We start from the raw sequence: 23,854 nt of genomic DNA, 5'->3' as shown, positions 1-23,854 counted from the left end.
TTTTTTTAAAGATTTATTTAGTTATATAAGAGAGAGTGAGTATCTGAGTGGAGTAAGGGGCAGAGGGAGAAAATATCCAAGCAGACTCCCACTGGGTGTGGAGCCCCATGCCACACAGGGCTCCATCTCACAAGGCATGAGATCAGGACCCGAGCTGAAACCAAGTCAGATACTTAACCGACTGAGCCACCCAGGTGTCCCTACAATGGTTTTTAAATATGAGAATTATTTTGTGAGAATTGATAAAATCATCAGACATCCTACATTAATATGAATATATTTAATTGGCTTGCCTTCTACTAATACTAAAGACCAATAACCCTGAAGAACTGAGACCCTAGGGATTTAAAGATGGCTGCAGAAAGTTCAGAGCAAAATGAGGAAAATATGTTCTGAGTCAAACATTTGGCTTGCAAACAAACTTTTGGAATACAACCAACTTTAAAGCTTGTGATTGCTTGTATCACATAAGACCAAGGGAAAAACTTGCTAATTTAGTGCAGGCTGATGAGCTGAATAAATTACTATAAATGATTCTATATTTGGTTTCTTGTTAATCTAAGTAAATTAGTCTGTGTAATCAGAATGAGGCCCACCACTAAATGTCATATTGTGGTTTATGTGTTCATACAGGCAATATTGCACACTATTTTAAGCTGTAGGAGAACCCAGAACAATGAGCTTACAATTTCTGTTGTGATTTTGAATACAGATATTCCATTTTATTTCTGGAAATCTGCTTCCAGAAAACTGCTAAGGGGACTGACTTATAGTCAGGTAAGATTCAGGAATACTGGGTTGGTGAACTGTAGACTATTTACTTCTGAGTGCCTAGCAAAAAAAATTCCTAGGGACTCAGTTAATATTTGATAAATAAATAAATGCATAATCACATGAATAGAAACAAAGAAATATTGCAAGTTATTCTAAAATTATTTGGCTTCAAATGACTTTTTTAAAAAACAAGATTATATTTATTTATATTTATCTGGGAGAGAGAGAGGACAAGTGGGGGAGAGGGCAAAGGGAGAGAGAACAGACTCCCTACCGAGCAGGGAGCCCAATGTGGGGCTATTTCCCAGAATTCCAGGATCACGAGCTGCACCAAAAGCAGATGCTCAACTGACTGAGCCACCCAGCTGCCCTGGCTTCAAATGACTATTTCTCATTTCCTCAAATTGAATATATCCTCAAAATATAAATATGTACCATCATGGAGGAATTTAAAAAAATGTGCCTGAGTCTTGGGAGGCAAACCCCAAAGGGCAGTTCCCAACATATTTTGCCAAATGGCAGCATATTTGGAACAGGTGTAATCTCCCAAGTCAGTATTCTGAAGAGGCTGATCCTTGCTTTCATGTATATGTTTTGGTGGGCTTGTAAAAAAACATAACATTATTTTTGGAGTCAAATATTGTGCAGATTTCTCTAGCTCTAAATATTTAGCAGTGACATTTATGATACAGATTAGCAACGTTCTGTCATTTTAGGGAGACTTAGGAAGTTCAGAATTAACACTCAGAATCAATTTTTCTAATTTCAGAAGTTGAAGTTAGGTGTTCCTAGAAAGTAAAGCAACTTGTAACTATGTGAACAAAATTCCAAAATGGAAGCTCAAACAAGTGACTTGGGAAGAGGCAGCCTCATTGGGATGCCATGATCAATTTCAAATGTGACTTTTCTTTGCTTAGTAAAGAACTCAACCTCACTAATGTACAGTCTTAGTTGATAATGCCATCTCTACCCTGAGAGTTCCTTGAAGTCTTACAAATTCTTGAAGGAATGGATGACAAGAAGGCATATTTTATTCCTACATTCCTACATTCTAGTAAACTGAAGTAGGGAGAAATTCATTTGCAAGTTTAACTCAGACTACCTAATACTATATTAGTATCAGTTTACTAGGTAAGACTGCACTAAGAGATATTAAATAACAAAATATTTAAAAATTTTCCCAACATGTATTTTCCATATATGTGATTTAAATGATAGATGAAAAAAAAAAGAAAAAAAAATGATAGATGAAGCATAAAGTAGGCATCTTTCTGGTTAATTTAAGTACTTAACTCATTTACAGGATTTAAATATTTGTGCAACTTACACGAATATGCCCTCTGGGGTTACTCGTCCAGCTTGAATTAAATAGGCTCCAAATCGAAACCCCATTGCATAGGCAAAATATAGAAAAGCATGGCTGAATGCATAGCAACTTCCAAAGATCTGTGCTTTCTTCAAAGTATTTCTGAAATGCACAAAATTTACTAAGTAATGGGACGTTATTTAGTATAGCAAGTTGATTTTAATAAATGTAGAGTAATGAATACAGAAGACTAGACATGGAATCATTTAAGGGATATACGTTTTTCTAAGAATGAAAGTGAATTTTTTAAAATGAGAATTATTATAGAGAAAATAGGCAATATAATTATTTTCTCTATAGTTATATACTCTGTAGTTCAGTGTAACGAAGTTGCCTCTGCTTTCAAATGAATGGACAAAGTCTGTGAATGAACGGCTTATCAAAGAGTTGAAGAGATTTGGTTTTGAGGTATTTAGAAATATTTTCTATTGTAACCTTTCACTAACATAATAAATAGTGGAAATTAAAAGGTGGTACCAACCACAAGCATGAATGTAAAAGAGTACAAAGCTATCTCTCTGATAAATACAGATAGTATCACTAAGTAAATGTGATGAGGACTAGTTTAAAATTAAGAGGAGTGATATATATATATATATATATATATTTTTTTTTTTAAGATTTTATTTATGAGAGACACACAGAGAGAGGCAGAGACACAGGCGGAGGGAGAAGCAGGATCCATGCAGGGAGCCCGACGTGGGACTTGATCCCAGGTCTCCAGGATCCTGCCCTGAGCTGAAGGGAGGTACTTACTAAACACCGCTGAGCCACCCGGGCTGCCCAGCATTTGTTATATATATACTTACTTTCTTTCTTAAATATGTTACTTCCTCAATTTTGTTTCAGGAAAATAATGAGAATGTGCATAGTTCATAGTAATTCATAGCAATGTGAAAGGACTAAAATATTCTACATGTGCTTGCTCTTAGTTCCTTTTCTAGTCTCCTCTTGGTGAAGTCATATGAGAAATTATGATGTGCCATTATTAGGAAAGATTCCAGAGCAAACAAATCGTCTGTCAAACCACTGGAGTCTCCAAGAAAACTGCTTTTACAGGGACAACTATAGTTAGTTAATGAAGTCAGTATGAATTTACAATCACCTGTGCTGCGCCTGAAGTGTTTCCTCATATGTTTGTTCAAAGGCTTTTTCTCTTGTTAATGACACTATAGTCTGAATGTTTTCCACAGCTTCAGTTGCTATCTTATAAAATAGGACAATAAAATAAAGAAATAAAATTAGTAACAGTTAAACCCTGGTTGTGAATTCCGGTCACTTATACTGGGGGCATATAAAGAATAGTATTAAGTTTTTCTGACAAGTTTTCTTAGCTTCTTTTTTTCTTTCCCAAAAACAAGATAGGAAAATAACATTTTAGGATACTAGGCTTAAGGAAAATTTCTTTTGAAAAGATTCAACCCACTGATCTAAATTCAGTTCCCTTGGAGTCTTCATTGAATTTCTAGTTAAACTGGTTCCATAGGCAGAGAGATCAAACATTAGCATTATGTTCATATGCAATTATGCAAAGAAATTATGAGATAATTCAAGAAAACAGTAGACAGAATCGAATAAATAATTATTTGATTCAGCACAGCAATGCAAATAGCAACCAAAAAACTCAGAACACTGCAGAAAAGTAATATGGGTATGGCTATTAAATGCTATATGTTATAGCTGTTTCTTTTTGATATCTGTGAACTTAAGAAGATATTTAATTTAAATATGGTTAATAAGGGATGCCTGGATGGCTCAGAGGTTGAGCGTCTGCCTTTGACTCAGGGCGTGATCCCAGGGTCCAGGATCGAGTCCCACAACAGGCTCCTGCAGAGAGCCTGCTTCTCCCTCTGCCTATGTCTCTGTGTGTCTCTCTGTTGCTAACAACAACAAAAAAAAAATCTTTAAAATTAATTAATTTATTTTAGAGACAGAATGAGAGAGAGAGAGAGAGCAAGAGAGAGTACATGAGCAGAGGGAAGGGCAAAGGGAAAGGGAGAGAAAGAATCATTATGCAGATTCCCTACTGAGTATGGAGCCTGACTTGGGACTCAGTCCCAACACCTCAATATCATCACCTGAGCTTAAATCAGGAGTCAGCCACTTAACTGAGCCACCAAGGCCCCCCAATGCTTTTCCATATTTCTATGATTTTTGAAAAAGAAGGAACAATCACAAGGGATCCAGAGGAGACTTTTGGCTTAGAGTAACTTGTTGGACATGAGAACACATGTTGACTTGAAAGAGAAACTTGCTGCTTTCACATTCTATTTCTATAATGGCAGAGTAGAATGTGGGACAGAAGAAGACCTAGGTGGACATCTAGTGTTATTTAAAAAATGACTTGTGTTACAGAAGAGAACCAGATTTCTGGATAGTGGGCAGCCAACACCTGGATTCTGCTCTCAATTTTGACTTTGAGTTGTTCTAAATTCTCATTAATTTCAAAGTAAGCTCAAAGAACCCTCCATTTGTAACATATGCTGTAGTATGCAAGAAAAATGGGTAAAAATGCTGAAACCTTGAGGAAAAAAATGAGCCAAAAAAATCTTTGTGATCATTTTTCACAATGGAGAAAAGACTAATATCAACATAGAATTCTAGAAAATAGTCTTCTGTAAAAAATAAAAAAACTAATATGGCTATTTTAAGTCTGAAAAATGAAACATTTGACGATTTGTTCAAATTTATATGTGCAACAGAAGAAGAATGAATATATTTTATTGGTCCCTATTCTAACTTTTGGTGTTTAGTAAATACATTAAAAGCCAATGAGAAAGACACAGATTATTTGTTTGATTAGACTTACTGATGTATAATCAGGGGTTATTGAAATAATCCCAAAAGGAAAAATCGAAGGACACATATACAACTAAAGCTCAGGATATAAAAATTAAGATGAACAAATATATTTAATTAGGGCTCCATTAATTTGGAAGTTGTGATAATTTGCACCACAAGGAGGGCCAAACAACTTTTCACTGTCTCTGAGGCAAATATATCCTATATCCTAAATGGTTCAGTCTGTACTGGCCAAGTTCTTATTTAGTCCAAGGAAGGTGAAAAGGTCCAAGGGTCACACAAACCAGATATTGATGAGTCATATACTTGGCATCCCTATTCATTGTTCATGCTACTTATAATGTGCCAACTATGACAGTCACTGTGATATAGACCATAACTGGTATTAAAATCATTTTCAGATTCAGAGGATGTTCACCCAAGTGATAAAAGTCCTCGAAACTATACCAGGAGAGGAACAGCTTAAAGACCTGGGGATGGAGAGAAGAGATGATGACTTGGCATTTACATGTTGCAGCTTCCTAAAGGCTGCCATGAGAAACAGGCCTGGACCTCTGCTGAGATGAAAGCCAAGAAGGGTAGGATAGAAGGCCACCAACAAACAAACAGACAAACACCAAAACCAAAAACTGCCTATCATCCGAAGGCTTTTCAAAGGTAGGCAGCCTGAGAAAGTAATGCACTGCTTGCCACTGGAGGAAAAGGATGGGTAAAAGATGGACACTTGATAGAGATTTTGTACAAGGGATTCCTTCTTTGGGTAAGTGGTCGGATCAAATGATATTTCTTTCAATTCTTAGATGCTATGATACTACAGTACTAATGTCCCCTAAACCTCTAATACAATTGTTCATGAGAAACTTAAAGATAACTAAGCATTTTCCCAGTAATTAAAATGTTGCTCATTTTGGTCAGTATAAAGATAGTCCTTGCTTCTATTTTTTTTTTTTTTAAGATTTGTTTATTTACTCATTAGAGACACACAGAGAGAGGCAGAGACACAGGAAGAGGGAGAAGCAGGCTCCATACAGGGAGCCTGATGTGGGACTCGATCCTGGGACTTCAGCATCACACCCTGGGCCAAAGGCAGCACTAAACCGCTGAGCCATCAGGGCTGCCCAGTCCTTGCTTCTAAAACCTTATTTATGCTCTGTCAGTAACAACGAATTGACTTATATCCAGTTACTGTCATATTTCCTCTACATTTTGAAAAATAATTATAATTATTTAAGAAAATTTAATTATTCAACAGAGAATGGGGAATCATGATGTTAGCAAGTTCTCCCATGATATGGTAATATGGCTGGCATTGAGTGCATACTGTCTTCCAGACATTATTCTAAGTATCTTGCATATAATAATGCTAAGTGTTTTGTATAATACTTAGAAAAATCTGCAAGTGGTATTATTATTATTCCCACTTTGCAGAGGAAGAAATTGAAGTCCAGAAAGGTTGATATAACTTGCTCAATTAATCCTATTACTATAGCATTATCTACACCCCATCCCAACTATGCATTTTTTTTTTTTTTAAGATTTCATTTACTTATTCATGAGAGACACAGAGAGAAAGAGAGAGGCAGAGACACAGGCAGAGGGAGAAGCAGGCTCCATGCAGGGAGCAAGATGTGGGACTCGATCCCTGGTCTCCAGGATCAGGCCCTGGGCTGAAGGCGGTGCTAAACTGCTGAGCAGCCCGGGCTGCCCCTGTATGCATTTCAATACACATATACCACTTTACAAATTCCTAAGAAAGGAAGTTAGCATACTGTAAAAATGGGAACTCTCACTGTTTTCCTCTTAAAATGTTATGACGGTAACAAGTCTTTATATTACCTTCCCAGCATGCTTAAGTTCTTGCTTATCCTTGTTGGCAAATCCAGTCATAGCTGTGGTTTCAATCATTCCTGTCAGAGCAAGTATTGGAGCAATACTCAGAATTAAGAGTGTCATCTCCCATCCATATATGAAGGAAATGATAATTGACAGTCCCATGTTAGTGGCATTTTGTGTTAAGACACCAATCCTTGAACCTGTTGCCTATAATAAGACAGATTTTGAGAAAAAAATTAATCTTAAATTTACAAGAAATCTTATTATGGGGACACCTGGGTGGCTTAGAAGTTGAGCATCTGCCTTTGGCTCAGGGTGCGATCCCAGGGTTCTGGGGTGGACTCCCACATTGGGCTTTCTGGGAGCTCACTTCTCCCTCTGCCTATGTCTCTGCCACTCTCTGTGTGTCTCTCATGAATAAATAAATAAAATCTTTAAAAAAAAGAATTCTTATAGTTTCTTACAAAACAAAGCAGGCTTTTTTTTAGGATTTATATTTACATTTTTACTTTGAACTTGTACTTAGAAATTAAATAATACCCATACTTAAAAAACTGTCCACTACTAAGGAGTCATTAATGCTTTGTGGGAGAGACGGGGAAGGCAACAGCAGGGGGAGGGAGAACCAGACACCCCACTGAGCAGGGAATCAGACATAGGGCTCGATCCCAGGACCCTGGGATCATGACCTAAGCTGGAAGCAGATGCTTGACGGACTGAGCCACCCAGCTGCCCCTGCTTTGTCTATCTTATGTTGGATGTTCCTATCATTCTCTGAATATGTCCTTACTTTCTGACCAAAAATATTCTCCAGGCTCTACCCTTGGAATCTATCATTTCTCCAAGGAGTCCTGGTTCCTTTTGGTGGATAATGTTATTTAGAAGTCAATACATGGTATTAATTGTGATAGCCATTAAAATTGTGAACAGAACTAAGGAATGTGTGTGTAAAGATGTATGCACAAGCTGAAATCTATATTTCTCTCTTTATATGAATCATGAATTCACATCAATATTTCTAATTCCAATCCAGCACCACAAAGCTATTTTCAACTTTCTCCCTTCTTATATTTGTTATCCTGTTCTGCAACAATGGGAAACCTGGCTCCCATTTTTAAAAATAGATTTATGTAATCATACTCTGCATGTAACCAATTTGTTATCATGGCCCCTGTTCCTCCCCTGCATGGACACCTTTCTTCCTCTGTTCCAGCTTGGCTTTCCCATACCTGGCTGCCACATACATGTATATGCAACTCACCATATGCGGCCTCCAAAACCCAACCCTTTCTTCTTTTTTCGACCAAGGGGCTGGCACTCTTGGTCACTATATTGTAGTAGTGCTGAATTTAGTGATTTATAGTATTCATTAAAGTTTACACTTTGGACATCATGTCTTATATTCCATTTTCTGCATTTTATAATTGGTTTTCACTGATCAAAGGTCTAAAGCAGCATTATCAAGATATATCAAAAAGGAGTTGGAGACATCATGGTATAAGGTAACTTAAAAGAAATTATGAAAAAATCCCTAATAAGTAGAAATATCTTTATAACTATTTTATGAGAACTGTATGTCTTATGAATCAACTTTTAGTGGGACACATGATAAGTAATCAACCAAAATGTTAAATTCCTTTAATGCTCAGATAAAAAAATGAGACTCCATTTACCTAGAAAAGTAGCTATAATCAACAACTGAGTGGGGAGCCCGACACGGGGCTTAGTCCCAGGACCCCGGGATCATGATCAGAACCTAAGACAGATTCTTGACTGACTAAGCCACCCAGGTGCCTCCAACTTTTCACTATTAAAAATGAAGATGTAAGGCACCTGGGTGGCTCAGTCAGTTAAGTGTCTGCCTTTGGTTACGGTCATGGTCCTGGTCCTGGATCCTGGAATTGAGTCCTGTATCAGGCTCCCCACTGGGTGCCTGCTTCTCCCTGTATGTCTCTGCCTCTCTTTGTGTCTCTCATGAATAAATAAATAAAATCTTTTTAAAAAAAAGATGTAATAAGCATCGTTGTGCAAAATGTTTATGCTCATCTTTTCTTTCCTAATGTTAAATACCTAGAATTATAGTTAAAGAGTATAAACTCTTACATTCTTGATAGATATTATCAAATTGCTTCTCTAGAAGACTATATCAGTTTTCACTAAAGTACCCTCAAATTAGTGTCATTATTAAAATAACAACAAGAAAAAGCCCTGCATTCCTCAAGGCTCTGTTTTATTCCTAAAATATTTTTCTGGCTTTAGGTTCAAGATGGCATTTGCTAATCTGCTGTTTCTCTATTTCTCACTAGACTATGAAAGAAAACTTCAAAAAGCAAAAATAAGTAACAAGAGCAAACACCAAACAAACCATGAAATAATGAAAACTAAGACAGATAAACTATTTTAAGTGTCTTAGGCTATTATATTCTAAGACCTAAGAGGTTGAAATACGAATGTTATTTGCTTCTTAATGCTGACTTATACCCTGTCTCTTGAGAGTTGAAAGATGATGCTAGACATACATGATGTTGTGTGTTATGGGATTAACTGTGTCACTCCCCATGCCCAAATTCGTATGTTGCAGTCCTGACTTCCAGTACTTCAGAATGTCACTGTATTTGAAATGAGGTCTTTAAAGAGGTAATTAAGTTAAAACAAGGTCTCTAGTGTGAGCCCTACTTCAGTGTGACTGATGTTCTTAGAAGAAAAGGAAATTTGAATGCACACATATGCACACACATGGGAAAGACCATATGAGGAAACAGCAATAAGATAGCTGTCTACAAGTCAAGCACAGAGGATTCAAAATTTAACCAATCCTGCTGACACCTTTTTCTTGGGCTTCTAACCTTCAGACCTGTGAGGAAATAAATTACTGTGGTGTAAGCCATCCAGTTTGTGGTACTTTGTTATGGCAGCCCTAGCAAATGAATACACTTACTTGTTCCTTTCCTCCCATCCCCTGCCTTTTGGTGATAGTGGTAGGATAAGAAAAATCTGAATATATTTTTTTCTGTTCCAGGAAGAATTAACAGGAAATAATAGACATCTGGTCTTGAAAAATACTACAAGAACCAAAGGAAAATAGAAAATAGGCTTAAAGACCTAGAGGATAGTGTACCTCTAGAAAGAATTTAGGACTGGAATCCAGGAAATTTAGTTAAACTTCCTTAGATTCTTTAGCAACATGCATAAAGATACAAGTTTTTCTTGGAAATTAAGAACAGGAAGTCATGATTAAATAATTCTTTAGATAACAATCTATGGGAATTTGCTAAATGCAAGAGGATACAACTTTTAAAAAAAGATTTTATTTATTTGAGAGAGAGCACACATGTGTGTGGCAGGGCAGAACAAGAGGGAGAGAGAATCAAGCAGATTCCCTGCTGAGCTCCAAGCCCAGCACTTGCCTCAATCTCATGACCTTGAGATCATTACCTGAGCTGAAACTGAGTTGGCTGCTTAACCAGGTGTGGCATCTGGGCACCTCAAGAATACAACTTTTATAAGAATGTTTATAACATACAAAGAGGAACGGCTAGTATAAGAAAATAAATGGAAGAAAACTCAGAAGGCAATTGTAGAAATAAAATTCCATATGACAGGATTTCTGCTTCTGGTTAACATGGGGTAATAAGAAATGGATTTATTCTCCCATATGAAAAAAAAAGGCAGAGATGGGAAACAAACAAGGTGAATCCAAGACTGCCCTAGTTTAGCCCTTGAAAGAGCTTCCAGGCTGGAGTGTAGAGTGAGCGTACTGAGACAGAACCCAACAGACTCCCTAAATTAAGTAGACAAAATTGAGAACCTGGGCCATCTAAGAAAGCTAGGGTTTGCAGCACAAAATACCAGAGAAGAGAAAGGCACACAGAAAGAGACATCTGAATATCTTCAGAGGGAAATATAAAAATATCCAGCACCCAAAAATGTTATATTCATAAAGTGTGGCATTTAGTCAAAATTTACTACATATATAAAAAAGCAAAACAGGACCCATGAAGAATATAAAATCAATCTTTTGAAACTAACCCAGAACTGACACAAATGTTAAACTTAGTAGATAACAACATTAAAAGTTATTGGATAACATATATTCAAAAACTTAGGAGATAAGGGACATACAAAAAAGACCCACACCAAAGTTTTACAAATGCAAATTTTAGTGTCCATAGTTTTATTGGAGTATAATCATGCCCTTTCTTTACCTATTGTTGTGAGTGGCTGTCTTAGAATTATGGAATTGAGTATTTGCTAGAGTAACCACACTGTCCTCACTGTGCAGTATCCTAACTTTGTACTGCTGCTCAGTGTGCTATAAATCTGTGGTGCAGTTATAATTTGACAGCATGTTTTGTGCCACATGAACTGCTGTACTATGACATTTTATTTTAGTTTTAAAAATTCATTGTATGTCCATCATCTAAAAATAAGAAAGGAAGAGATAAGTAGACTTTGAATATCCTGCTTTTAAGGCATAGTGGACTGTGGATTACTTTTTTAATCAGATGCCACAGTGTTGTGTTTATTATGACACTATATAGTACTAAAAAAATACAAAATAGGTCAACATTTCCAGACTAACACTCATAATATTCTTAATTTGTTCAGAAACTTAGAAAATTTAAAATGGAATTTCTCATTTTAGTAGAATTTTGTTTTCTTTTTTTAAAGATTTTATTTTCTTTATTTTAGAGAGAGAGTGAGAGACAGAGAGCATGAGAGAGTGGAGAATCAGAGGGAGAAGCAGACTCCCCACTTAGTGTGGAGCTTGACACAGGATTCCAAAATCATGATCTGAGCTGAAGGCAGACAACTGATTGAGTCACCCAACCACCTCTTGGTAGAATTTCTTGATAAAAATAAAAGTGAAAATAAAGCTGAAACCAAAGTAAGTTTTCTGAGTGGCTCATTCATTAGCTAAGCAAAGAAAATCATTTATGAGTAGTGAATTAATTAAATTATGTTTAATTGCAGCAGTGGAAGAAATGTGTTCAGTGAGCATAAACCTATATCAGACGATTAGTCCTTTGGTGAGAACAGTTCCTCAAAAAGTTGACAACACTGCAGCAACACCAACAGTCGATCAGAAACCAGGGAAGTTTTTTAAAATAGTTTTTCCTGGCTCTTGGTGGTCTGACATATGTTACTGATATTGCTTAGTTGTTGGTTTTTGAGGAGTCAATGTTGAGTTTGAAGTGATTAAAAAATGTGCTGTTCTAAAAGGTCTGTGTGGAGCACCTATAGGTGATAATATTTTCAAAGAAGTTAAATGAAAATGATGACTAATATAGTTTGAATCACAAGTAACATCAAACTGTTTTATACACTTTTCATGTCAAGAAGTTAAATCAGGAAATGAGGTCCTAGCTCTGGCTAGAATCCAGTCAATTTATCTGGCTCTTGGAGTTAAATGAAATTTTTATGATTTCTTGGGGCAATATAATTATAGTTCTGATGAGAAGAATTCTTGGAACTAACACTGTATCTGTCAGTGGTACATCAAGTATACATCGTGGCATGAATAACACTTTCTTGTGGAGGAAAATGAGGTAACACTTTTGGGTGATGAAAGGGGGTTGCTTAAATATACAGAAATAGGGTGCCTGGGTGGCTCAGTTGGTTGAGCATCTGCCTTTGACTCAGGTCCTGATCCCCAGGGTCCTGGGACTGAGCCTCACATCAGGTTCCCTGCTCCATGGGGAGCCTGTTTCTTCCTCTCCCTCTGTTCCTTGTCCCTGCTCATGCTCTCTCTAATAAATAAAATCTTTTAAAAAGTACAGAAATAATACCTTGTAGTTTTGTGGAATCAAGTTTCCCAAAGAATCTCAAATGGATTTGTACCTTTAATAACACTATATATTACACAAAAAATAGTCTGTTGACAGATGTATGGCAATAAGCCATTACTTTAGGCTGAAATAGTATCAGTTAAATTGGTTGTTTTCAATTAGGTATTTTAGGAATCATGTTGTTCTATGACTTTATTTCACTAACATATTTTTCTCATGACTTTCAAAGTAGCAGAGTTTCTAAAAATGGTTAAAAGTATTTTTTGGTTTAGTAAAGGTTTCAAAGTAATATTTACTATTATGAAGGAGCTATTTTATGAACATTTACCCTAAATCATTTGATAAAATTTAACTGAAATTACATGATGAAGAAACTGAGATGGAATATGTCTTAAGTTGGTAAGATAGGAAATATGACCTTGACTTATTATTTCCTAATTCATCTCTAGTCTAGTGTATTTTGTAAAAAAATAAATAGCAAATTGAACTGGTAAATAATTCTTCCTTCAGTAGAAAGAGTATTCATTCAAGTTATATAGGAATCTGCCTTTATATTGCAAAGCAAAGGTTGATGTGAATTACATGCTAGTAGACATAGTCTCACTCTTGGAAAACTTCTTTGCTTGTCCTACTTTTTAAATTTGACAGCTTTAAAATCTCCCACCAGTATTTCAACCATTTAATCTTTAGCTATTAGTTTTCATTCAATGAAAATGATCTGACTTGCTCAGAAATTATTATGAGACCAACATTTACAAACTGCAACAAGAAATTTTCCAGTGATCAGATGGTATTAGTCAGATGCCTGTTAATAATCAGGCTTTCAAATGTTTTCATTAATTTTTCTCAACCAGAGACAACACTATTTGTCAAAAACAACTAATGAATGTAAAGAGAGTAATGTTGATCTTTCAGTTCTAATTCATTCTTTTGGCTGAAGTAAATACTTGTTAAAAAGAGATGTCATACATGTATAATATAGTTGCTAGTAGGGATGCATATTTCACTGGAATTTTAAAAAATTTGAATGATAGGTAGGAAGAGAAAAATATCAGCAAGGTAAAGAAAAAAATAGCAAATTTTGTGGAGTGGAGATTCAACTGGAATTATAGGGATATTTCTCCCTAAAGGAGTGAACCCTGTCATTCCTAAACAGAAATTGTCATTCAGATCATTCTATTGTGCTACGGAAGATTAATGCTATGCTTATTACTTGACTATTAAGGGAATTTTATCCATCATTTTTCCCCACTTATGCCAATAAAATTGATCTCAGCCCTATTTTATTTTATTTTTAAAAGTATTTTATTTATTTATTCATGAGAGACACAGAGAGAGGCAGAGACACAGGCAGAGGGAGAAGCAGGCTCCATGCAGAGAGCCCGATGTGGGACTCAATCCCCGGTCTCCAGGATCACGCCCTGGGCTGAAGGCAGCGCTAAACCGCTGAGCCACCCAGGCTGCCCTCAGCCCTATTTTAAAATATAAATTATGTCTAATAAATTTAGAGCCTTGCCTTCCAAATAATGAAAAGGAGTTTCAGGAAGAAATGAAGATGATGCCACTTTTCCTCTTGAGCTTTTTCTACAACATAAAATTAGTTTTGCAAGCCATTATGGATGTTTGCAAATATTCACAAGTTGTAACTAACTTGTTCTATTCTCTGGTAAGAAAAAATCTTTTTCTTTCTTTCTTTCTTTCTTTCTTTCTTTCTTTCTTTCTTTCTTTCTTTCTTTTCTTTCTTTCTTTTTCTTTCTTTCTTTCTTTCTTTCTTTCTTTCTTTCTTTCTTTCTTTCTTTCTTTCTTTCTTCCTTTCTTTTTCTTTTTCTTTTCTTTCTCTTTCTTTTCTATATTTTTTATTGGAGTTCGATTTGCCAACATATAGTATAATACCTAGTGCTCATCCTGTCAAATGCCCCCTCAGTGCCCGTACCCAGTCACCCCATCACCCCATCCCCCTGCCCACCTCCCCTTCCATTACCCCGTTTGTTTCCCAGAGTTAGGAGTCTCTCATGTTCTGTCACCCTCTCTGAAAAATCTATCTTTAGAAGGAAAAACTACACTTTCTTCTTTTATTAAAACTTCTAAATTGTGTGTATGTTTTCACTTGGCTACCTTTTCTTGTCTTACTATTTAATTCTGAACTCTTTTCTCTAACTCATTCTTTGTATCTTCTTTAGTCCTCTGGCTATCCTATTACATATGGTAAATCTTTTTTTTCCTTTTTAAATTATTATTTATATGATTATATAGTTGACATAGAATGTTACATTAGTTCCAGGTGTACAATGTAGTGATTCAATAACTTTTTTGTTGCTGTTGTTAAAAATATACAGAACTGAAAGGCTTCCTTGTATCTTTCATTAAGAGCTCTCAGTTAGCCCTGAAACTTAACTGGTCTTTTTAAGGATGTGGATCATCTTAGTATAGCTTATAAATATGCACAGATACATTTGTGTGCATACATACACACTACATATATACACACCATTTTAAGAATAAAAGAAGCCCTCCCTCCCCACCAAAAAAAGCGATATACATACTCCTTGGATCTGTGCTATATCTATGGCTAATATTGATGTCAAGGCTCCTGTGCTGTTTTCCTTATCATCAAACCAGGAAATATCCTAGAGAAAAAGGAGAATTAACATTGGTTATCAAAAAAAAAAAAAAAAAAAAAAAAAAAAAAAAAAAAAAAAACCAAACCAAACCAAAATAAAAAACTTCATGGTTATTAAAAAGATTCTTTTCTGATTTGTGAGTCGGGTGTAATAAGTCAGAAGACATTTACCTGTTTCCCTCACTCTCAGTATTTAATTCTTATAAATACTATGAATCAAATGACATTTGTTTCTTCACACAGATTTATATTTAGATACAAAATGAAGAATGTATTATTGGAACCATCACCAATACTACAAGACTGTACAATAATCAACATAAAAAATGGTCATTTTGAATGACCAAGTAAGTTGTAATTATACTCCATAAGTAATTTGTGAAGAGCAGACTATTTCAAATGTTTTTTTTTTTTAAGATTTTCTTTATTTATTCATGAGAGGCACACACACAGAGAGACAGATAGACAGACAGACAGAGACACAGGCAGAGGGAGAAGCAGACTCCATGCAGGGAGCCCGACGTGGGACTCGATCCAGGGTCTCCAGGATCATGCCCCGGGCTGAAGGTGGCGCTAAACCACTGAGCCACCAGGGCTGCCCAACTATTTCAAATGTTAATGCACAAAACAATTTAGAAATATTTCCAAGTAAGAACAAATATTGTTAAAATGCCTACATTATCCAAAGCAACTTACACATTTAATAGAATCCCTATCAAAATACCACCAGCATTTTTCACAGAGCTAGAACAAACAATCCCAAAATTTGTATGGAAACACCCAAAGACCCCAAAGCAGCCTTGAAAAATAAAAGCAAAGCTGGAGGCATTACAATTCTAGACAATAAGCTGTGTTAGAAGACAGAATGGTACTGGCATCAAGATGGTATGGTACTGGCACAAAGAACAGACACACAGATCACTGGAACAGAACAGAAAAATCCAGAAATGGACCCACAAGTCTATGGTCAACTAATTTTAGACAAAGCAGGAAAGAGTACTCAATGGAAAAAGTCTCTTCAACAAATGGTGTTGGGAAAACTGGACAGAGATATACAGAAGAATGAAATTGGACCACTTTCTTACACCATACACAAAAACAAATACAAAATGGATGAAAGGCCTAAATGTGAGACTGGAAACCATCAAAATCTTAGAGAGGAACACAGGCAGTAACCTCTTTGACATTACCTGTAGCAATTTCATACTAGATAGACATGTCTCTGGAGACAAGGAAAACAAAAGGAAAAAGGAATTATTGGAACTTCATCAAGATACAAAGCTGCTGCATAGTGAAGGAAATAATCAACAAAACTAAAAGACAACCTATGGAACTGGATAGGTTATCTGTAAATGACATATCTGATAAAGACTTAGTATCCAAAATCTATAAAAAATTTATCAAACTCAATACCCCAAAATAAATATTCCTTTTAAGAAATGGGCAGAAGTCATGAACAGACATTTTTTCCAAAGAAGACATATAGATCCCTAACAGACACATGAAAAGATGCTCAACATCACTCATTAACAGGGAAATACAAATCAAAGCCATGATGAGATACCACCCTATACCTGTCAGATTGGCTAAAATCAACAACATAGGAGACAGCAGATGTTGGTAAGGATGTAGAGAAAGGGGAAACCTCCCATACAGGTGGTGAGAATGCAGCCACTGTGGAAAATAGTATGGAGATTCCTCAAAAAGTTAAAAGTGGAACTGCCCTATTACCCAGCAATCACACTACTAGGTATTTACCCAAAGGATACCAAAATGCTGATTTGAAGGGGCACATCCACCCTGATGTTTATAGCAACATTATCAACAATAGCCAAATTACGGAAAAAACCCAAATGTCCACTGACAGATGAATGGATAAAGAAGAGGTGATACACACACACACACACACACACACACACACACACACAGACAGACATATTGTGTAATAGAATATTACTCAGTCATCAAAAAGAATGAAATCTTGCCATTTACAACAGGATAGAACTACAGTGTATTATGCAAAGCAAAATAAGTCAGTCAGAGAAAGATAAACACTGTATGATTTTACTCTTATGTGGAATTTAAGAAACAAAACATATACACATAGGGGGAAGGAAAAAAGAAAGGAAAGCAAATTATAAGAGACTCTTAAGTAGAGAGAACACACTGAGGGTTGATGGAGGGACGTGGGTGGAGGATGGGCTAAATGGGTGATGGGTATTGGGAAGGGTACTGATGATGAGCACTGGATGTTGTAGGTGAATCACTAAATACTATATCTACAACCAATTTTACCATATATGTTAACTAGCTAGAATTTATTTATTTATTTATTTATTTATTTATTTATTTATTTATTTATTTATTTATTTTTAACTGGCTAGAATTTAAATAAAACTTGAAATTAAAAAAAAAGAAATATTTCCAAACCGTTCTGTCTTAAGCTGATTAATGATAAAAAGTCTATCTCCTTCTCTTTAGGATACACGTAGGCAAGATTTTCCCTGACACTTCATATTACTCCCTAGATTGTATAAGCACTGGGCCTTGTGAGAGGCTAACAAGGCAAAAAGGCCAATGTAAAACCCCCGTGGCCAGGAAGCATGCAATCTGAAGGAGACAGGTCAAAAATACAAGCAATAAAAGCATAATATTATAGCCAATTTCATTTTCAACAGCAAATAGAGATAATACTTCTCAGCACTTCTCAGCCTGAGGAATTCTGATTTTCTTTTATTAGCTATTGAATGTTTCCTCCCACTCACTCAAACCACTTATATCTCTTGTGGATTAAAATCATATGGAGCCTGGCTCTGAAAAATGACTTATTTTTAGTAAGTGAAGAGCAAAAGAATTGTTGGCTTATAACTCAGCCAGGACTCTGACACCCAGGTTACATGTTTCTGCCAACAAAGTAAACAGAAGCATAACAGAAAGAAAGCTGTGCATTAATCACATAGTTATGTGAGAAGAAAGTTCCTATGGAGGAATATGGCAAGAGCAAGGGTGGGTACTACCCTAGTATGACAGCACTATTCTGCAAGACCTTGTTGGGAAGGTGTTCCAAATAGTTGAGGATACAAGATACCCAAAGGGCATCCTACAGAGTCTGCACTACCAATCATCACTTTGAAAACAACCCCGCTCAAGAGCCTAACACATTGTGAACACGCATCAACATCGATAATAACTATAGCATTCTTGAACCGGAAGACATTACCTGTTTTTTAATTGTATACTCAAAAAAATTAAGACAAACTTTACATTTTCTAATTATTTCTATATTTCAACACGGCAAGGAATACACAAAGAAATTTTAGTTACAATGTAAAGTAAATATCTGGGAAGGATAATTTATTGTGGAATATTACATTCTTGATTCTAGAGTAACTTGTATAACACACTAGGCATAGGATATATATGTGACAAGTCTCGGTCACTATTTGATGTCTAATCTGCAAGATGTCCAAAATTACTTTCCAATAAGTGAGCAATGTGTACTCTAGGTCCTGCATTCCAATATAGGTAATATATGCTAAAACACTTAGAATTTCTGGAACATAGCTGTTGTTGAGTTAAAGTTAACTTGCTTTTTCTTCTCCTGATGGTCAAGTGACTGTAAGTAAAGACAATCGAGTTTTTGATACTAGTAAATCCATTTTCCTTGTCAATAATTATACTACAAGTAAAAAATTTTACAATAACACCATGATGTATATATTTTTGGTATGCATTTTCTCAATTAATCATCATAACTGTATGAGGTAGATAGTATGACTATCCATGTTTTAAAAATGAAGAAGCCAAGGTACTGAGCGATTGAATAACTTGCCCAAGACCACATAGCTGGCAAGTGCAAGTGAGGCCAGGATTTGAACCTAGGCAGCCAGATGCTAGAGTTTTTAGTCAACTATCAGGTTTTACCTCCCATTTAACTGGAAACATTACAGGTGAGTCTCAGTTACCTGTTTCTCCTGCTTCAGGACTTGTTACCTCAAATCTTTTGGAAGTAGCTTTTTGAGATCCCTTAGTGATCACCATTAATTTTATGATCTCATGATTTAAAGATCCCTAAAGAAGCCCTAGCCAATCTAATTTAAAGAGAAATAGGCAAAAATTGTATCTTTTCAGAAATCCAACAGATCTACAGGTCAATATTTATCATTAAGAAATATAAATTTAGCTTTGAGCAATGAATTATTTACAACCATTGAAGTCAGCAACACTTAGAACATTCTTTTTAACTGGAAGGATGTCAAGTAATCAAATAAAATAACAGATTTTATACCTACAAAAGACCACACCTGATTCTGTAAATACCTCTACCTCAAATGAGGTTTCAAAATAGTTATAAAAAACAGTGCAAGTCTCAGCATGCATTCTAAGACTTAAAAAGTTTTAGGACAAAACCCAGGTAATAAGAGTTAGGCAAAACTGCACATTAGGAACGTCCCTTACTATAGACAAAACTGAAATTGGGAAGGTATTTATAAAGAAAAGGCCAAATATACGACTCTTCTTTTCCTCCAATTTTAAAAAACAAAGATAAGAAGGAAAAAGAATGATACAGTATGAAGAGAGAAAACAAACAATGAGCTAAAAGGGGCTGGGTTGAATTTATGGATGAATTTAATAACATCTGCTGAATAGGCCAGAGTTTCTCTGTGTGTGTCTTTGAATGTGTATGTTTCTTGAAGGATCAGAGTTTTTGGTTTATAAATTGGGCATTCTTATGGGCAGAGGCTATTTTATCCAAGAATATTACTGTCCAGCTATACACATGGCTAATGGTAGGCAGAGTATTAATGTCTAGTATCAACCTTCAGGATATTGGATTAATAATAACCACTGGGTTAAACAGGCTCCTGGACCTGAGACTTCACCAAAAGCATGCCATTAATGTCTAGCTACAAAGTTCAAAGCAATGTTTGAAAAAGTTATATACATCCTTTTGTTCAAAACAGGCATTCAGGGAACATTGTAAAAAATTCCTGGAAACTTAAAATAAATTTTCTTGAATGTGGAAAAACATAAATTCATACAGAAAAACAAAAATGGGCAAAAATTGTCAATAAGTGAAAAATATAGTATTAGTGATTAAAATCCCACCTAAAAAAATAAAATCCCACCTAATTTCATCAAAGATGAGGGAAGGATATAAAGTATTCATAAATAAAAAGCAAAATTAAAGTACAAGTTCAACTTGAGCAGTTGTGCAGGCATTACATGATTTTATGATCCCTCAAGGAGATTTTTGTTTTTCTGGATTAAGGAGAGTCTTCAATTATCTCTGACAGATCTTTGAGCAGTGAGTGTCAGGCACCAGCTGCTTCAAAGCATCAAGTTGCTATGGGAAACCTTGCTCTGGCTTTACTGAATTTTGTAGCTTATAGTTCCCCAAGAGTACAAAAACCTAGGAATTTTGTTACATGGCAGTCTTCTGAGCACTACTGCTAACTGTCACAAGATGTAAAAACTGGTTTTGATGATTCAGCTGGAGTGGCAGTAATTCTATTTCTGACTAGAAATGACCTCAGCAGGAAGCTATTTGCTCCTGCCCAGGGAGCTCTGGAGACAGAAAGTATGGTGAAGGGCTCCAAATGATTACTGGCTTTCAAGGAACCCAGTATATATCTCAGCCTCCTGAAAGAGTTTTAGAAGTGCCAATCTGAGACATTCCTGCCATTTGCCCCCAGCCTTCACTTCTCAAGATTACTACTGGATCTACCTAGTTTTAGTTCTTTCCTAGTTGTGACTGACCATCTGTGTATGGCAGGCCAACCTGCCAGGGAGACTGCTACCTGAATTCTTTTCTGATGAAGGACAGAGAGACTGGCTGCTTTCAAAAGTGCAGAGTGAAAAAACTTAAGCTATGCACATGGATGAGACTAGAGGAATTAACTCCTCCTTTTCAAATATGTTTCCTGAGATATTGTAACTCTTCTCAGTTTTTATATGGTCTTTCAATCTGATCCAGAACACTACATTATACATTAAAAAATTGTCAAGATAAACACAAGGAAAAAGGAATAGACTCTAAATCCTGTTTTCTATAAGTTGTATTTTCAAACATAACAATTTTGGACTTGCTTCTATTAGAAAAGTATACTGTAAGAATTCTGATGTTAATGCTGCTTAGAAACAAAAAGGATGCTTTTAAGGGATCAAAGGAAAGATTATGTCAAGAAATTGACAAAACTACAACTACTTGAAAACTACAAGTTGGAATATTTAAAAATACATTTTAAATAAAATAAGAAAAAAATCAACACTGACCTGATACAACATGGCTTTAAATGCCAAATGTCTTAATCTCATGGTTAAAATTTCCCCTGCTCTGCCATAAAATAACCCCTGGAAAACAAAAAGAAAATCTATATTTATTCTTAATTCTCTTTTCTATTTCTTTGTAACATTTAGTCACTACATTTACTTATTTATATTTTATTATATTATTATTTTTAACTCAGAGAGAATGACACAAAAAATAATCATGTTCAAACTTGTTTAATTCATTAAAAACTTACCTGAAAGAAATAACTGACAAAGGAAATAACACTCAAAATGACAAATATCATGGAATACATTTCAGCATCATGCTTTAATGTGGTTTTATCATCATTTTCAAACATCTGAAAAGAAATAGATTTTTTATCAGGTGATTGGAAGAAAACATAAAAAGAGGAAGAAAAAACTAAAATGTCTATCCATCAGGAATTTTTGAACAGATTTCAACATAATAAGATTATACGTACATTTCTGGGGAAAAGAAGTATATCATTATTCTATCCACTACATTCATTACATATGATAAAAAATGATTTGCTGTCAACTTTCTCTCTTTTTTTTTTTTTTGGATAAACGCAGGACTCTTGTCTTTAATGCAAACTTTCTCTCTTAAACTATGTAAATATGAGATCAGATGAGTCTTCTGTTATTATTATCATAGTATATTTTCAAAGAAACTTCCAGTTTGTTTGAATTACTATTTCTAATAATTGCTAATAACTTAGGTTTATTACTATTCTTCTATTTAAGGTACTACCTTGCAATCTGAGACCTTAAAACATGTCCCTAGGCATTGTTCCTAAAATTAGTAATTATACATATATTGGCATCTATACTGACAAAGCATAGCTGTGCAAATCTGAGACTGAAGACTTAACGTGACTGGGTTCTTGAATTCATCAACCTCCTGAGTTCCTTGGCACAATCCCAAGCTCTTGTTATTTCCTCTCCTTGAGCTGGCTGGTAATAAAAAATGGCCATTGTTTGGACTAGTTGAGAGGAGTAGTTGTATTTGTCTATTTTATTGCTTCAGTGCTTTGGAATGCTGATACAGCACTGGAGTCAAAATTAGAAAACAAAGTAATTTCTTTACTGATTGCCCAGTCAACAAGGCCCAGCCAAGACTTCACAATAGAGGCTGGTTTATCCCCTGAGAGAACATTAGTTAACCTTCCTATTATGGATCCAACACTATGGGTGATCTACCGCAAGTCCCAATTTCCCCAGAGCTGGGTCAGAGTACAACAGGTCTGCTCTCTCAGGCTTTATTTTGCTTAAAATCCTTAAAAATATTAGCAAGTTAGCTTTACTTACAGTTATGATTTTAGCAAAGATGATGGCAAATACTGGATGAACAGCTCCATTTAGAACAGCAGCCAGTGTCCCCAGAAACACAGAAAGCCATTCAGACTTGATTAATTTAAAAATTTTAAACAGAGAAATTTCAGGAAGACCTGGCTATGAATAAAATGCTTTAGTTAAAACTTCAGTTTGAGAGCATAATGGAACCTACAGAAGTTAGTTAATCTTAAACAGATTTATAATGTAAAATATCATAAATAATAGGTGGCAGAGTTAAAATTAGAATATTTCTCAGAAAATGCTCCGCATCACTTGCCATCAGGGAAATACAAATCAAAACCATAATGAGATACCACCTCACACCAGTGAGAATGGGGAAAATTAACAAGGCAGGAAACCACAAATGTTGGAGAGGATATGGAGAAAGGGGAACCCTCTTGTACTGTTGGTGGGAATGTGAACTGGTACAGCTCTCTGGAAAACTGTGTGGAGGTTCCTCAAAGAGTTAAAAATAGACCTGCCCTACAACCCAGCAATTGCACTGCTGGGGATTTACCCCAAAGATACAGATGCAATGAAACGCCGGGACACCTGCACCCCAATGTTTCTAGCAGCAATGTCCACAATAGGCAAACTGTGGAAGGAGCCTCGGTGTCCATCAAAAGATGAATGGATAAAGACGATGTGGTCTATGTATACAATGGAATATCACTCAGCCATTAGAAACGACAAATACCCACCATTTACTTAAAGGTGGATAGAACTGGAGGGTGTTACGCTGAGTGAAGTAAGTCAATCGGAAAAGGACAAACATTATATGGTCTCATTCATTTGGGGAACTTAAAAAATAGTGAAAGGGATTATAGGGGAAAGGAGAGAAAATGAGTGGGAAATATAAGAGAGGGTGACAAAATATGAGAGACTCCTAACTCTGGGAAACAAACAAGGGGTAATGGAGGGGGAGGTGGGTGGGGGGATGGGGTGACTGGGTGATGGGCACTGAGGGGGGCACTGGATGGGATGAGCACTAGGTGTTATACTATGTTGCCAAATAGAACTCCAATTAAAAAATACACAAAA

The 23,854-nt window shown here is 35.7% G+C and overlaps 1 protein-coding gene across 3 annotated transcripts in view; it reads right to left on the bottom strand.

Annotated features, from left to right (window-relative positions):
- ABCB5 (ATP binding cassette subfamily B member 5) overlaps nt 1-23,854 on the bottom strand; it is a 151,567-nt gene that overhangs the window by 23,215 nt on the left and 104,498 nt on the right. For all 3 annotated transcript variants that reach the window (XM_025993346.2, XM_072764517.1, XM_072764518.1), the window contains 7 exons: nt 22,787-22,930; nt 21,712-21,816; nt 21,461-21,538; nt 15,108-15,191; nt 6,779-6,982; nt 3,246-3,346; nt 2,102-2,242 (listed from right to left, as the gene is read on the bottom strand). In XM_025993346.2, the coding sequence (XP_025849131.2) occupies nt 2,102-2,242; nt 3,246-3,346; nt 6,779-6,982; nt 15,108-15,191; nt 21,461-21,538; nt 21,712-21,816; nt 22,787-22,930 (857 nt within the window). The remainder of the gene's footprint in view (nt 1-2,101; nt 2,243-3,245; nt 3,347-6,778; nt 6,983-15,107; nt 15,192-21,460; nt 21,539-21,711; nt 21,817-22,786; nt 22,931-23,854) is intronic.

This window comes from Vulpes vulpes, chromosome 7, assembly GCF_048418805.1.
Source record: "Vulpes vulpes isolate BD-2025 chromosome 7, VulVul3, whole genome shotgun sequence".
NCBI classification, from domain to species: Eukaryota; Metazoa; Chordata; class Mammalia; order Carnivora; family Canidae; genus Vulpes; species Vulpes vulpes.
The sequence above is the reverse complement of the archived record's forward strand: the minus strand, read 5'-3'. Positions and strand labels throughout refer to the sequence as shown.